Raw genomic sequence first — 17,900 nt, forward strand, 5'->3', positions numbered from 1 at the left:
AAAAATTGAGACAAAATTCATGACGAGAAACAAAATAATATTTCATGGCTTTATTCATTTTAGCGAAAGTTGCGGCGAAATGCCAACTGCTAAAACCCTTTTATTTCAACGGTGAATGCTGGTCGCAAATTGTGACTCCTCCATATATTCTAATCACAAAGGGAAATAATTCAGTCACAAATGCGACTGTATTGATCGCAATTTCGAGTCCTGATATACCATAAGCATGTAAATACATTGGAAGGGCCTAATTATTAGTTTTAGTAATTGTTCAAATTTCCGCATAATCCGGTGTAATTTCCGCATAATCAACGCATGTTTACCCATAATATGGTCAAAAATTTACGCATAATCGTTAATTTTTTCCGCATCCTATCAGAAGCCCAGACTGGAAAGTGATTGATTACTCTGTTTTAAATCAGATTCTCTTAGATGCATTCATTATAGCTAATAGTAACCATCACATCATGATCTACATTTACTGTATTTAATGGGGCACTGTCAAAACTGGGTAAAAATTTGGTACTTTAGCTCCCACATAGTACAACAACAATCCTGACAACCCACAGTGTATTTATGGCACAAAGAGCTATTCGTATTTAATTTTTGGCGAATTTTTGAAGACACCATCTCCAAACTTGAAAAAACTGGCCAGTTTTCTCAAGTTTCAATCGATTTCCATCTTCTCCATCGTTGGCTGCAAACAACAAAGAACTGTTCCAGTACACTTCGATGGTTACTGGCAACAAAACTACACCGTTATTTTTTGGTGTGACACTACCCCTTCAAACACAGGTAGTTTTTACTTTATCTCTTTTGCAAAGTTTACATGAGTTTACTTCCAAAGAATTAAGAAAAAGAAAAACAACATGGCATGGAAAATGTTGGCTTATGAATGACCAGCAAAGGTAGGGCACTTAACATTTACAAAGTGAATCACTTGTTTTGCCTTAACCATCTGGATATGAATTTGGCATCTTAACCATTCTCCCCTCTGGAAATTCTGGGGTTTTTAAACTCCCACCCCTCTGTAATTTTCATTTCCCTCAGTGGTGGGGATCTGGATATTTCCTGGAACCACACACAATAATCTGTGCCTCTAGAGATAGGCTGCAAACCTCTAATAGGATGTCTAATTAACCCACCAGCACAACTATTCCCAAATTTAAAAGGGACATCCTCTCCCAAGGTACATGCGTGGCAAGAGAAGAACCAATCTGTGATTGAAAAAATATGAGATGCAGTGTTGTATCACATTTGCAAACATGAAGGAAGCCATAAGTTGGTACATGTACAGGTTTAACGCAAGGATAATTTTTTAACTGGTACAGGTAATTGAGATATCAAATATTGCGATCACCCCAAAACGCAGACCATACAGACTGCAGACTGCAGACTGCAGACTGCAGACTGCAGACTGCAGACTGCAGACTGCAGACTGCAGACCAATTCAAGCAGACCGTGCAGACTGTGCAGACTGTGCAGACTGTGCAAACTGAGTACTTTTTGTCTAACACTTGACTCACTTTTTTCGATTCTAGTGACAAAATAGTGTTCAATATGTCCTAATGTTTGTTATTTATCCACAGGCGGCACAAACTCAACATCTGACTGTTGATTCGCGCGTTTAATAGACTTTCTGCTTTAATGGTCCTGAATATACTAAAACCAAGCATAAAAATAAACTTACATACATTCTGGGTCCAAACATTGTGTCAATTTTTGACGGGTTTGTGGTTTTATTTATTCTGTCTAATTTGTCGTTGTTGTTGTTGTTGTTGTGGGTTTTTTTTTCGATATATTCTTAGTCTTCGTTCTCCTTTTGACTGATTCATAAAACAAAGCAAGGAAGGTGACTCTAAGCGACCTTGTGCTACAAATCGCTTTTGCTCCACAAAGTACAGAATCGCCATTGGACTAGGGGTATTCCCTCTTTCGCTTAGTTGAGCGTGACCGTAAGTATAAAACCTCGAGGAAAAAAATGCTTGCATGAAATTTTTTTCCCGAGGTTTTCCGTATGCGCCACGCACGATGGACTAAGCGAAAGAGGGGGCACTCGCAGTCTAAATCGCCACAAAAACACAACTGCCATAAGGACAGATAAATTAACCATCGCATCAACTCATCACGGCAACCGTACTGCGCTGAGAATTTCAAATGATATTCGGTTTTCTGTGATTTTTCCATGTGCTAGGCTTTTTTTGCGTGATCGCAGTCACACTCCAACAACTATTTGGAGTTACATTTTGTACACCAAGAGTACAAAATGCACATGTTACGTGTGACATTAAAATACAAGATACAAGTGAAGTTTATTTCTACATTTTCAAAATAGCTTTACTTAAGCATATTCAGGACCAAAGGGAGTTCCTCTACAAGATCTATAACACATCAACAGTCACATACCACCGAGTTTGCGTGGCCTGTGGATAACAAACACTCTGATACATAATTGAACAGAACCAAAAAATATGCGAGTCAAAAGTAAATGCAAAAACAAGAGTGAGAAAAAAAAAAGTACTCACTCTGCACAGTCTGCATGGTCTGCACTGTCTGCGGTCTGCAGTCTGCAGTCTGCATGGTCTGCGTTTTGGGGTGACCGCAAATATCGGGATTGAGTACTGTTCCTGACCATGTACTGGTTATTTTTGAGCTACATTTGCTGGCTATGAAATGAAAATCAAACAAACAATTTAAATGTGGGGAATTCTGTATCAGATATACAGAGATTGCTGTTGTTTTCCCTCATTAATGTATTTTAATCATGTGTATTATTACATTGTACATGTACAGTAGATCAATAAGTGACTTCAATTATGATTAATTCAGAAGCTTGGAAATAAGTTTACGCTGCATTGTGGTGTTGCAAGGAGACGAGTAATGAGCACCAAAAATACTTGGTGAATTTAGAAGTTCTCGATATTCACAGCTGAATTATTTTATAAAAGTAGGTCGTGTCGCTTGTCTGAATTTTAAAACATTTCGTGTCGGTGCTTTGTCAAGGTTTCACGTTGCCGTGACCGTTTCTGTCGGAAATTTAAAGAGAGGACGTCGTTTGTCGCGATTTCACTTTACGTGCTGCCGCTAATTTTTAGGCCATGTCGCTTGTCGGAATTTACCCTGGCTGAGGCTCAAAGTACTATTATTACCTGGCCTGGGTTGTTCGAAAGGCGGATAACGCTATCCACTGGATAAATCACTATTCAGCGGATAGCGTGGTTTGTTTTGTTAACACTTATCCACTGGAAAGCAATTTATCCGGTTGATAGCGTTATCCAGCCTTTGAACAACTGAGACCTGGTCTCGCTTTCCCCTTAGCAACCTCAACTCGTCTTTGCGTTTTGCTGTCCATCGCCAGGTATATCCTCAAATAATTTTCATTTTTTCTAGAAAGATTCAACATTTAACTAAAAATAACATCAGACATTATTTTCCACGAAAACAAGAAAAGCCTTCAATAAAAGGCTTAGTTTTTGACCGGCAATTTGTCAATGGATATGGATCACACGAGGTTGACAGCAGTAAGTTTGGTCAACCGTTCACTCCAAATGCCAAGTCTTCTCCGCCAATATAGAGTGGGGGTTGGAACTAATGATAAATTGCTTTATTACATAAGTATAGAGATTTACGTACACTTCCGTGATGAAATAAACATGACATACGATGTTTCCACTAGTGAAAAATTGTCGTATCGGCCTTTTGATTGGTCGGACAATTTTTTTTCACTAGTGAAAAATTGTCGTATCAGCCTTTGATTGGCTAGTATTATGTCAAACTTTGGCGCGAGTGGCCTGTGCGCCGCTAGCGGGAGTAAAATTTGTAAACATGGCGGCCGACTGGTATATGGTTTTCAAAGTTTTTGATCTTTGATTACTTAGTTTTCTCCGCAAAATACTTCAGAAGATCTTAAAAAGTTTTTAAAGTGCTCAAGCGAGGTATGGAAGGTAAAGATTTGTTTTATTTCAAAAATATTTTGCTATTTGTTTGGCACTTTTGTTCACGATCGGTGGTTTGATACCGGGAAGGGGGTACTCGCATATGAAAGGGGCAGGGATGCTCGACTTCTCGCTTAGAGTGTTCTGGGCAAAACGCCATTATATTCAGCCGTGAAGGTCTCGTTTAGGGTTTACACCCTTAGAACTATAAAAATATATATTCAATATAAATTCTATTTCCTTGTGGTGAATGGATTTCAAAAAGCGCTCAACTCTTAGAGGAGCATAGTATATTCATTAAATGTAGTTCAGGACTTCAGGAGTGATTCATCGTTTTATTGCTACAGACCTGTTTCGTATGGTCAACAAGTGACCACACTCATCAGGCAACATCAACGAATGACCGGTTAATTTAAATGCTGGCGGTTAAATACAAATTCAAATAGTTGCTATGGTGCTGATTATTGCGTTACGTTATCTTAAGGTTTTTGAGTACATATCTGTTTCTGTGAGGGCACGAAGTTGCTAATTCATTACGTTTGTTGAGGCTACATAGGTCTTTCCTGCAGATTATTAGAAATTTTTCGTAAAGACATAAACTGCATTTTTTAGTTACGTTGTTGTAAGGCTTGGATTTTCTGAGGACTTTCCATGCTCGCATTGAAGTTTCGGCTAACAGAGATTCATTCATTACCATGAAAGACCACAAGCCAGATTTCCTGAACAACCCGACCTGTCGACTTATAAACCCAAGCAAATCAGAAATTGGAATTATAAGCAAGCAAATTCTAGATAATATAAACAAAAAAGTAATCAACGCAACAAAAGTGAACCAATGGAAAAGCACATCAAACACCATAGAATGGTTTAAAGCCATACCAGAAAAAGCCCAGCATGCGTTCATCACCTTTGACGTCTGCGACTTCTATCCCTCAATCTCAGAACAGCTCCTCATGAAAGCGCTAGACTATGCATCCCAATTCACCACTATCACCCAACAAGACCGCCACATTATCACCCACGCCAAAAAGTCACTTCTATACCACCAGCAGTCACCATGGACAAAAAAGAACACTGACAACATGTTCGACGTAACTATGGGTTCTTACGACGGTGCAGAAACCTGCGAACTCATAGGAACATACATGCTGTCACTAATCACCGCCAAATTTAAAGATCAAGTGGGACTTTATCGTGACGATGGTTTAGCTGTTTGCAAAGCCATGCCAAGAGAAATAGAAAAAATAAAGCAGCAAGTAACCAATGTATTCAAATCGAATGGCCTCAAAATCACGATTGAAGCAAACAAAAAAACAGTTAACTTTTTAGACGTAACCTTCGACCTCACAAGCGGAACCTACAAACCATTTACAAAACCCAACAACAAACTACTATACGTCCATCGACAGAGCAACCACCCCCCGCAACTACTAAAGAACATCCCAGAAAACATAAACAAAAGGCTAACAAGCATCTCATCAAGCCAAAAGGTTTTCGACGAAGCCATACCCCCGTACCAAAAAGCTCTAAATGAAAGCGGATACACCTACAAATTGACATACAACCATCAGCCCATACAAACACCGAGGAGAAACCGCAAGAGAAACATCACCTGGTACAATCCCCCATGGAACTCCAACGTCAAAACCAACCTAGGAAAGAAGTTCCTCCACATGGTCGACAAATGCTTCCCAAAGAACCACCCACTTAACAAGATCTTCAACAGACACACGCTCAAGCTTAGCTACTCCTGCATGCCCAACATGAAATCCATTATCTCGTCACACAACAAAACACTCCTCTCCGATTACAACACAGCCCCAACACAACAACCCAACAAACAGTGCAACTGCCGAACAAAAGACGAATGCCCCCTTCAAGGTAAATGCCTTGAAACGAACGTGGTATACCAAGCAACCGTAACAACCGACACAGAAACAGAATCATACGTAGGACTCGCAACAAACTTCAAAGAACGTTTCAGAAATCATACAACATCCTTCCGACACGTCAACAAAAGAAACAGCACCGAACTGTCAAAACATGTATGGAAACTGAAAGACGCCAAGAAACCATTCAATATAGCATGGAAAGTCCTCAGAAAATCCAAGCCTTACAACAACGTAACTAAAAAATGCAGTTTATGTCTTTACGAAAAATTTCTAATAATCTGCAGGAAAGACCTATGTAGCCTCAACAAACGTAATGAATTAGCAACTTCGTGCCCTCACAGAAACAGATATGTACTCAAAAACCTTAAGATAACGTAACGCAATAATCAGCACCATAGCAACTATTTGAATTTGTATTTAACCGCCAGCATTTAAATTAACCGGTCATTCGTTGATGTTGCCTGATGAGTGTGGTCACTTGTTGACTATACGAAACAGGTCTGTAGCAATAAAACGATGAATCACTCCTGAAGTCCTGAACTACATTTAATGAATATATTCAATATATGTATTTTTAATTCGTTTTATTTACTCGATTCATATAATCAAAGTTTTCTATAACATTCGTTTTTCTGTTTATTTTTTTTTTTTTCTATTTTTCATTTGTCTGTGTTTAAACATGGTCTCTTTTAGGGGTCAAAAAAGCTTGAGCCACGCCCAGATCGGTCTCCTTTTGGGGTTTAACTCAAAATTTCCGACGAGCATCCCCGCCCCTTTCATATGCGAGTCTCCCCCCCCCCCCGGGTTTGATAGCCTCTCGATTAACACTTAACTCGTTAACTTAATGATCTCTGTACTTATATAATAAAAAAATTACTTCATGCTTCGAGATCAGAGAATTGAGGGAAGTGAAGGCTACGACAGTCGGAAGGGTAGATTGTTGTTTTCAATTTTCGTATATTACCGGCCTCTGGCCCTCGGAGGGTGTAATTTGCAGGTTGCAGGTTGCAGGTGAATTATAGATAATAATAATGAGTATAAATAAATAACTAACTAAACAAATAAATAAATAAATAAATGAATAAATAAATAAATAAATAAATAAACAACGGATGTCAAAATTTAGAATTCCCGGAAGTGTTTTATTGGCAAGACTGTCTTGTAGAAGTTAATGATCAACTCTCCACTGGAGTTTATATTGGTATTGTGATGTTCATCAGCAAAGTAATCTTAATTTACACAAATATCCGGGTAATTTAAATAACTTTATGCTAATTATTTTTGAGATCAGTAGGGTTCTTGTTTTGCGTCCTCTCCAACCGAAACCAATTAAAGTTAGGGAAATGCTTGCGGTTCAGTATATGTGCTTGCCATTACGCTGCCCAGTCAAATTTATTGTATATTGTCCATGAACTAATCAAATGAAAGAAGATAACTATGCTTGCTTAACAATAAGTTCAGCACTATTTTCCGGAGCTATCTGTGGAACTCTCTGGGTGGAGGACAATCAGAGCCTGTACGCACATTCATAAGTGCATAACTGTTTATATTCCCTCAAGTTTGTTGTGAGTCCTACGATGAAGATGATGATGATGATTATTATTATTTGACATGTAACCTGTAACCGGCAACCTGCAACCTGCAACCTGCAAATTACACCCTCTGTCTGGCCCTTTCCTTCCCCAAGTTCCCCTACCTTCTCCCATACAAGCACCCTTCGTAAACAGCAATTCTTCCTTCCCCCTGTCGTACCCCTCACCTCCCTCAATTCTCTGATCTCGTATCTACACCTCCGAAACTACCTCCCCTCTTTCCCATGAACCTTTCTCTTCTTTCGTTCTCCAAGGTTCCTGCTATCTTGCACCCCTATCTCTTCCCCGCTTCTCGATACCCCTTTCTTCAAAGTTTCCGCCATCTGAAAACCCCTCTTAAACTACACCCAAAAGTTTCTACAAAGGGCGGGGGCAGTTTTATAGGGGATTACCAGGCGGCGGGAATTACGAGAATTGAAAGAGGAAAGGGTACGATGGAAAGAGCGTCCCAGTTTGAACTGCCTGTTACAACTCACGTACTGACGTCAGAAGCTCAATGATGGCATTCTCACCATGTGTGATCCCCTTGCCGGCGACCATAATTCTAGAGGGAGATGAGTAATATCAGACCAGCTCTAAAGTATTCTCCAATCAGAAAGTTTCTAAGTAGATACAATGTTAAATGTTCTGACATACTATAACCTGCGCGCCAACCTGTAAAATGCCAAATGTTGAAAATAAATCATGGCCTTGAGTGGCTCTCATGATCTGTTGAATAAATAACAACAGGAGATTATTGTTGTCTCTTGATAAGAATGAGAATGAAAATGTTGATGTTTTATGTGTCCGGGCGGAATTATTGGTTTTGAGTTCAGTTTGGAACTAATTTCAGCTTTTTGAAAAACTCATAACTGCAAATTATTTCCAAATTGAAAGAAAAAAACCGTATGATTACTTATTAATATTATCAACATGAAAAAATTCGCGTGGAGGATCTTTCTTGAAACCATTTTTTCGCATCCCAGAAAGTTTCCGCACAAAATTTTCGTCATCATTTCACGTGATATCATTGGCTTAGAAAATTTCCTATTGTCTCTCAGCCAATCATAATCCAGAATTACGATGTGTAATTTGCACTGGGTTTGTTACACTTGAACTGCACTGCTCTCAGCCAATCAGAATCGGGTATTTTTTTTCATGTATATTATTATTAACTAAATGTAACCCTTGATTAATCGAATACACCACTTCAAAATGCTTACTATTGATATGGTATTAATAGCTATTTCACTGGGCAGATGACGTTCTCTGTTGAAACATGTTCGATTACAACATTAATTCGATTGTTCAGTCGGCCATTTCCGAGTTACCTAGTGCTTCTGGTTCAAAACGGATCCTCGTGCAAAACCTTTCATACGGAAACGAGTTTGATTTACATAAAAATGAATTTGCATGTAGGCGAAACTCGTTTGCATATGAATGGTGCATCACGCGAACTCGTGTTGACTCAAAGGCAAAAGCCAACTCGGAAATGGCCTATCTGCGGTGCGTTTTCCCTCGTTTTTAAATTTACCAGGAAGGTAAAATACCTAAACCTAAAAAAATTAATGGGTAGAATTGGTCTTTTACGTATTTCCGGCCGTCGCTTGTCTCGGAAATGCGTCTGCGTTTGCCGACAACCGAGTCATCTCCTATCGAGGGTTTATACGAAAAAATGTTGTTCCTCTTGATTAAGGCTAAAACTGACCCACGCTGTATGTCCTAGCCTCCTGCAAGTCCAATCGCCAGGTCAACGCCGTAGGAGGTGGAAACAGCAACATAAAGGGAATTCAATATAGGGTGGAGAATGGCGGGGAACTACACCCCCCGGACCTATACGGTAGCCATGAAGGCCTACGTGGAACTAACAAAAACGTGCTGACCAACAGAGACCCCGGCGAAGCTGACTAGGATAATCACCCACAAGTGCATTGAACGATTAGAAACGGAAAGAGCCAGCTTGTCCGCTGGCGCAGCTTTGTGGACGCCCTTTGCTCTTCGAGGAGCCTACAAGAGGTGTAAGTTATTCTCTGTCCTGACCTGTCCCTTGTATGAGACTTCTGTGTCGGGAGGTGATTTAACCCTTTACCCCGTCAGGCGAACTGCATTTTTCTCACATCAGCAAATAAAGACTCGCTATCTGTGTACAATATACCAATTGAAAGCCACTGATCAGCTTATTAAAGATTTGACATCAACAGCTATCAAGGAGTTTGCCATTCTGAGAGAAGTTGCGTTAAAATGTGAAAATGGAAAACTCTCAAATCTCATAGATAGACCCCTAAACTATAGCATTTTTCAGCAGCATTCAGTGCATAGTTTGATAAGAAACAAGTATTGAATTCCATGTGCATCTCAAAAAGAAATTGGAGACTTGATGGGGTGGTCAACCATTTCCTAGATAGGGGGCCTCACAAACAACACCAAACAACATAGAAACGAGCGCCATTACTTTGTTCTAACAATATACTTTATTAGTTCTAAAAGCGTTGGCTTTCATTCATTCATTTTAACCTTACAGCGTCTTTCATTAAATTCTCGCATTTTCCTAAGACATCACTCCAAGAAGCGTAGCGAAATAACAATAAATAATGAAGTATTTTGTCTTGAAAACATATGATCTTAAAATAAGGCCGTTGATTGGAAAGCAATATTCAAATAAATAAAACTTTGAAAAACATTGTAAATTCCTCTTTTTGCAAAACATTAACGGTCAATGGGTTACTCCTTCAATAGAAAATTGTCGCATAAAATTATTGAAGAAAAATCTTAAACCGAATTTTAGCGCTTTTTATAAATAAAAACTAGCACACTCTTTGCGATGGCATTTACCTTATAAGCAATATTTACTTTTACAGTGGAAATCCACATTACGAAATTTACTCTTATAAAAATGTCATAAAATCTCCCAATGAGATTAACTCATTCATAAAAATTCTTATTTTAAAAAATCTTTGACAAAAAATAAAAATGACATATAATTGAAGTGTTTATTTGCGATGGAAGGACGCCGAACAGTTTGCACATAAACTTTCGTCTTGATTAGTTTCCTGTCCGCATGCTTTGCATATTCCCGTGGTATACCCATTGATAACAGGTTTCGTGTCTCCGGAAACATTATCTCCATTCACTTCCGGTTCCGGTGCGGGTGCGCAATCTGCTGGCTTGAACGGGTGATTCTGTAAGTCGACCGGAAACTGATGAAACGGAAGTCCAAGGCCGTTAGGGGGAGGGAGCATGTATGACGTCAGAGGCATCAAAGATGGCGGCATGAGATATCTGTATTGTCCGTTGACGTAGTTAAATTTAAAAAGCGGGGGCATGGATCCAGACGTCGGTACCTGGACTTGAGGTAGTGATGGAGGAGGAGCCTGGGTATTATTATCACTCGGAGGTTGAGCCGGCAATATATTCGACTGAGCAAGCATTCCGTTTGTCATTGATCTACTTGCGTTGTATTGCACTATGACTTCTATAGCTTGAAGCACATTACCGCTGCAACCTTTTAACACGTGCTCCAGCACCGCGGAGGATAGATCGGGGAAAGCCCTTGTGAGGATATCCGTGGGGGATGGAGTAGCCGTGGGAAGTGTCAGGGGATTTTCAACGTGGAGTCTCTTGGAGACTGAAGATGCGCCATTGCTGTAATCACTGTCAGAACTCTCAGGGCTGTTACTGGTACTGGGATCTCGTCCACTGCTGTTTTTGCGTTTTAAGAGGCCTGAGGCGGTGTAAAATAAAGAAAACTTTTGTTAGGTACATGGTAGATTCAATAATTAAACAATAACACTTATGGTGTGTCACGTCAGTAGGCTAGCTTGCAGTAGAGGCTCGTGCGGCGGAATATCATTAAAAAGAAATAATGTCATTTGAATTTGAAAAGACGCCCCCCACATTAGCCTCATTAACCAGCTAGTTTTCATGTGACGTCATCATTTTCTAAATTTACGAATAACCAATCCTTCTGAAGCTTTAGTTTCATCAGATAGAAGACCCTCTAAGAACTTGACGTTTTACAGCTTTTAAGCTCGACAGGGTTCCTCATTTTGTTGTAGAGGACGTTTTTGCGTTGCGTGACATTAAAATGGCGGACCGAGAGGCCTTTCGTGTAGATCGAAAGAGGAGTTATCGCTCAAGTTTTAGCCAACTGAACAGTTCTTGCACTAGAAGAATTATTAATTAATTTCAAAATGGTGGAACTCAAGAGTAATAATTTTTCATTTCAATAGCAAAACTCAATGACAGATCTTTCTGTTACTTCACAGCCGCCATGTTGGTGCCCCTCGAAAGGGTACCAACATGGCGTCTCCATACAAAGCTCTATAAATTTGGGTGAAACACTTTTCCGAATATAACGCGCGAACGAAAGACCGCACAGACCTAATTCATGTCGAGGTTGTTTATATATCGATCATCTATCATATCCCAGATTCTTGACTTAAATTTTTTGATGGCGACGCTTTTTTTATTTTTGATTGCGTGACAGTGTAAACCAGCAATACTGAGAATACGACAATGGTCTATTAAATCGTTGCCATTGATTGATTATGGTTAATTCTTACCTCTCTTATATACTAAACTAATTTGGTTACTTTGCTTCTCTCAAAAGAACCTCAAATATCTCAATCACCTCTATACAAGAAGTGTAAAAATTTCCATATGTTCAGCGTCGTAGTTGCTATGCAATTCAACGCGTATACCAATAACGTGCACAGCAAAGGACAAACTTCGTTACTCACACGTACTCGTTGCGAACCTATTATTCTAAATTTAACAAATTGACCTCAGTTTTTCATGCGTATGTCCTGTTATTGACAATGAATTTCGTTATAACATTGTCAAAGTAGTCTGCGGATCCACTCGGCTATCGCCTCGTGTCATTGTCAATAACAGGGCAGATGCATGAAAAACTGACGTCAATTTGTTTTTACAATAACAAAATGTCAAATTGTCCGCTCTCGCTCGTTGAAGCATCGCATAAATTATAAATTTATTTGTCTGTCCGCTTATTGACAATGAAAATTAGCCAATGAACGCGCGAGAATTTCTGTAGTTATTGTAAAATGATATCTGTTCTAAGGTAACTTGAGTATCAGTCGAAAGCCTGATCCTCTCACGAACTTGTTCATCATTTGAATCTTCTCAAATAGGCTCTTTGTGCGACCCGGTCACACGGCACAAAATCAGCCAAGCTGGGACGCAAATATACACAGTGGGACTCCGAAACAAAGCAACTCCTGCCAGTCCACCGTGACTTTCCTTTGTTTTGGAAGTCGCACTGTGTAACTTGCGTTCCAGCATGGCGGATTTTGTGCCATGTGACCGTTCTTGCAAAGGGCCTATTTCGAATAATCTGTTGTTCCCTATATGAATTGCTTCGTATCTTGTTAGCAGAGTATTTTAATTCAAGTCGATCAGTCTGAATTTCAAAAGAACCTCGCTTATACACATTCAATGGTTGATACTTGAATACACCGCACTTTTATAATTCAAGATTTGCCATAAGAAAGGACGACGAATAAACGGGTTAAAGAGTAGACAAGATCAAAGTGTCAACTGATTAGAAATAGAAAGCACATCTAAAAACTCCAGGGCGAAAAGAAACTAAAAGAAACCTACAACTTGTTAAAGTCCAAATTTCTGCTAGAACAGTGGCATTTGAAAGAACTTTTAATCACAAAGGCCGAGTTCTATTTCGACTAACCATTTGATACCAGCAGTTCTGGTCAATTAAGATTAAGTATATCAATAGAAGAATTTTTCGACCATGCTGAAACCGTTTCAGAGGGCCAGGGAAAACTTTATAACTAGTTGGTTTCGTTTCATTGTGGCCAAAAACGCTTTGGTGTTAATTTAGAGGACTGAATAGTTCGAATGGTGCTTTTCTGCGGGGAAATTTCAACCAAGCTTAAAATATAGAGTTGGATGTGGGATGAAGAATGCGGTCGAGCAAAACAAAGTGTACCGCAAATCGGGTTTAGTTTTACCAAAAGAAAACGAGAAAAACCAACGAACATGTTTGATCGCGAAAGAACAAATCAAATTGATATAACTTTGAACGCGAGTAGAGCGAGTACATCGGAAAGCTATGACTGAATGTTCCTTAATTTTCGTTCATTCATTTATTGTTGTTAGATGTTCTTGACTTTTCAATAGGCAACCTATGGAAGTACTAATAAACTACAGAATTGTAATGAGACGTGACCTTACCCAGTTTAAAACCACAATGATCTCGCACCAACTTTCTGTCAAACGAACGATGAAAAGGGATCCCTAGACTGACTCCAGAGTGCATCGCAGTTTCATTCAGTCAATCAATGCTTAGCCTAGCGTGAGTCAACTTCTCACGGATTCGGCGATCGCAGAGTACACAGAAATATTAATAAAATTTTAATCTAACGCCGCGGAACACCTTGTATCAATTCAATAACGTTTAATTACCATAGGAACTTGCGGAATGCAGAACTTCTGTTCAATGCATGTTACTCTATCCAATCACATGATAAAGGGGGATTCTATAACAATGGTACCTGATTGCGAGTAAGAACAAACTCAGATCAAAAAGCTTTCCGGCTTACAGTCTAAAATTGCTTAACCAGCACGTGGAAGCCCGCGTCCTGGTTTTTGTGTGTTTCAAATTTCGGACAAACTTCCAGCTAGTTTTTAGTGGTTGAAAACGCTCGGAAGCAACGAAGCGTGCCTTCAATTAGCGGCCTGTCGCATGTATTGTTCTATTTTTTCTCTCTCCTTTGGGTTTGTTGCACTGAAACGCGAACAAAAGACAGCTTGTTTTTGAAAGAAACACCGTTCAATTGAAAGGCTGATTACAAGCGAAGGCGGTACTGTAAGTCTAAAGACGCCAAAAGAAGTAACTTTAAATTGAAAAGAAGAACGCTAGATGTGTATTGAAAACACAAATTGAGAACACGCAGCTGTAAAAGAATAAAAAGACAAGTGTCACGTCGCGAAGTAACTGAAGCCATACTGAACAATTTTCTTTCCAAAATCCAACTTTGTTTTTTTATCAGAGTTCTGGTAACAAAGCAATGGAGTTTTCAAAACGAAATGGCCTCTTTTGCGGAAAGCCGCCAAATTTTTTGGTAACATAAGAAAGGAAGCCAGATTGAAAATGAAAAACTGCCGACGTTAGCAAATGTGTATTGTTCCGCTGTAAGGCGCGAACTTCGGCTAGGAACACGAAAACAGAAGCTTTATCATTTAATCCAAGGGAAAGTTTAGAGAACGGGAATGAAAATTCAAGAAAATTGCCTATAGACTCTAAAGAAATAAAACATATACATATGACATATGGAGCTTTCAAAAGGCCTTGAAAGTAAAGTTTATGAATCGATGATGACGCCGCCAAACGAAGTTGCAGTACTTTTTGACGAAGGAAGCCGAACACGGTAAATGTCTAATACGCGGGTACAATAAATAAAAAAGTAACGCTGAAATTGGATTTTGATATCATATTCAGCCATGTATTGCTTTCCAACTGTGCAATTCTTGTTTTGGATGAGGTTATTTTTAAAGGTGAGGATTTTTATAATCGAGCAACCTAGTCCCAATTTGGTACAAAATAAAGTTCTGTATTTGAACCGTCGGTAGTTTCAAAGATCTATTTCCCGAGTCGTACTTTTCAAAGACTACTCAAATTAAATTTGAATCATTTTAGATCAAGTAAAGAAGGCTCCATCCCAACCTTAAAATCATGGGACATCGTTGTTTGCGAAGGCCTGAAAAATCTGGCTACGCTAGTTCTACCAGAGAGTGTCGGAATTTTGAATGATCTCTTGAGTAAAGATTTGTTTAATCTACCTATGAAAGAATCATAAGCAGAAAATCGATATTTCCAGCTGCTTAAATGAGTAGCATTCTTTCTGCATCCTGGCTATTTTCATTTTTGAAACAAAGGGATCCGTTTAAATCAGTAGAACGTCACAGATGCCATGAAACATGGGGCGGAAGTTGATTGCATAAACAAAATGGCGACTTCCTTAATGAAAGCGCAGCTTTAAAATCCGATTATTTTAATTCGTTAAGGGATTTTATCCTTTGCATTAACAAAATATGTCTTACAAGGAATTCTGAAACCCGCGCAAACAAATGATGAATTATCACAAAATGAGCACCACGCAATTTGGCGAATGGTGCTATTTTGGGAATAGCGACATTGAAAAGAAAATTGAACAGCAAAATCTTCTACGAACGAAATTGGGAGAATATCATAGTTAATTATAAACGAAGTCTTTTCTTCCTTAACTGAAAACGTTGTCATTTAAAGGCAAGGATATCATAAGGCATTTTATGATGAACAAAACACCGAGGTTACCATGCGCGCAACATGAAATATATGGAACGGTATTTCCGCTGAAAATTTCAACTTTAAACTTTAGGTGAAAACAATTCGCCGCAAAACTTTAAAAGCTGAACTCCAGCTACAAAACAGAACTGTCCTTGAAGCAAAACTAGCTTCTACAGAAGCGAAAGTGAATTAACTCTGAGAAATTCACAGAATGTACTTTGCACGGCAACAAAATGTAACAACAGCCAATGCTTGCGAATAAAACTTCACACCTACCGGCTTCTCGATGTTCTTCTCCGCCGTTCATCCAGCCGTTTATTAAACTCGCTTCCATCTGCGCCAGATCCGAAGTATTGACTATCATGTCAGCTTCATTTCCCTTCTGTTGTCGAAACAGCGCAATTCTCGCCGCCGTTAGTCGCTGCCTTTCGGCTACGGTTCTGCAGTCCACACAAGCACAGTCTTTAAATCGACACTGGTGCTTGTGCCCGCGAAGCTCGGACAAAATACCGTGATTTCTGCAGCGCGTACATTTCGGATTGCGATTTGAAGCTGCCGATTTGATGTCCGCTGGGCTATCCTTGTTTTCATCTTTAATCTCGTGTTGATGCATTTCTTGTCCGTTTCACCGACGCCAACTTCGATCAGGATAAGCGCGCTGGTTTTTTAAACTTGCAAGATTAAAATCCGCTCTCACGTGGCCTGAATTTTAATTTGAATACCCCAAGGGAGGTCTTGACGTGTAAATCTCACAAGTTTGTATTGTTCAAAGATGTTCGCACTTTGAAGCAACAGAATTATTAGCATTTATTCAAAGGACTCTCACAAGACGTGCTTTGTGCGTGGAAACAAAAGAGCTAATGAGAAGGGAAAATATCTTCACTTCTATGATGATTGAATCTTGAACATAAAGAGAAAACAGATACTCTTATATTATGAAACTCGCCGGTTTTTATAAACTCCTTTGCCTGCCATTCCTTACTTTCCAGCCGTAGCGTTCATTTTCAGTCATTTCCATCAAGGAACTAAAAGAGAAACGCGGGGGCGCGGGGCTAAGGAAAGATCGCAGAAAATTCAAGAATTGAGGAAGCCGTCACACAGTTTTTGTTCAAATTTTTGTCTGCTAACTTTAAAGTGCACCTAACACCAATTTCTTTTTTCTCGCTAAAACGAATCTATTCGTTATTTGAAATATTTCTGCGAAAAAATCTTTTGATTCGGTTAAATCCTCGATTTTCTGTGCCCCGACGAAATCTCGAAAATAGCACCAAAACGCCGCCATTTTGTTTCACGACCGAGTTTGAGGGTCCAGCGGCTATTGTGACGTCTACCCAGGAAGGTTGGACATCTCACGTCCTCTCATTTACCGGCAGGATGGTGCAATACACATGCGAAAAGTAGGCAGAAACGCCTTCCAGAAATGCTATCGGCTGTTGCAGCAATATCCCAAAATTAAAGAAACATCTACTGTACAATTTACTGGCAATGATCGGTCAATGGTACAATAAAGACATGAACGATGGGTTGGTTTTATCGAACCGAAACAAGTGAACTGAGTCTGTGAGAACCATTGAAAAACTGTCACTGGAATTTGCTCTGCAGACTTCTAAACGCTATTTTCAAAATTTTCTGCTTAAAGCCAACCAGCAATTTGTAGAAATGCTACCAACAAGCTATATCTTCCAATCCCACAGTATAACATAGCCGGCAAAGTTGTGTGACCAATCAAGAAGTGTTACGACCGATATATACTGATATGTAAATAGGTCGAAGCTGCACGCCGCCAACCAACACTTATCTCTCTTTCGATTTAGATAAAAGTCGACGATTAATCTTCTATAATTAATTACATGACAAAAATATTGTTAGACTCCCAGAGTTTTTCGAAGGTTTGGAAATCAGCAGTGCGACAAACATGCTGTGCAATAGTATCGAAAATATGACCTAGAAACATTATCTGCTTAGGGAACACATCGTTTCCGCTTATCCGACGAATTTCACTGCAAACTTTGAGAAAAATTTACATTGGTTATCTGGAGTTACGGCCTAAAACGTTTGACAATGCGAAATCAGTAAATGTATGAAATGTTTCCTTCCGCCTGGCCTCTAGCCTGCAGTGCAGGCGTCTTATTGGGGCGAGTTAGCGTCACAACCTTGCGACCGCCTTTTTAGACCGCCATGTTAGACCGCCATGTTA

The 17,900-nt window shown here is 39.4% G+C and overlaps 1 protein-coding gene across 1 annotated transcript; it reads right to left on the minus strand.

Moving 5' to 3' along the window:
* Window positions 1-9,850: 9,850 nt before the first annotated feature.
* On the minus strand, window positions 9,851-16,353 carry LOC110062268 (doublesex- and mab-3-related transcription factor A2-like). Its single transcript, XM_020769144.2, has 2 exons — window positions 15,980-16,353; window positions 9,851-11,119 (listed from the first exon to the last, which is right to left on the minus strand). The coding sequence occupies exons 1-2, from the start codon at window positions 16,314-16,316 to the stop codon at window positions 10,389-10,391; spliced, it is 1,068 nt and encodes a 355-aa protein (XP_020624803.2). The 5' UTR covers window positions 16,317-16,353; the 3' UTR covers window positions 9,851-10,388.
* Between the last annotated feature and the right edge of the window lie 1,547 nt (window positions 16,354-17,900).

This window comes from Orbicella faveolata, unplaced genomic scaffold, assembly GCF_042242905.1.
Source record: "Orbicella faveolata isolate gen_17 unplaced genomic scaffold, um_ofav_v1 contig_14, whole genome shotgun sequence".
In the NCBI taxonomy this organism is placed as follows: domain Eukaryota; kingdom Metazoa; phylum Cnidaria; class Anthozoa; order Scleractinia; family Merulinidae; genus Orbicella; species Orbicella faveolata.

What these genes read in the sequence shown, in the direction of transcription:
- LOC110062268 (XM_020769144.2), bottom strand. Translation starts at nt 16,316, where the DNA reads ATGCATCAACACGAGATTAAAGATGAAAACAAGGATAGCCCAGCGGAC. An exon ending in AGAAGAACATCGAGAAGCCG is followed by an intron (nt 11,120 to 15,979) that starts GTAGGTGTGAAG and finishes ACACCGCCTCAG; the next exon opens with GCCTCTTAAAACGCAAAAAC.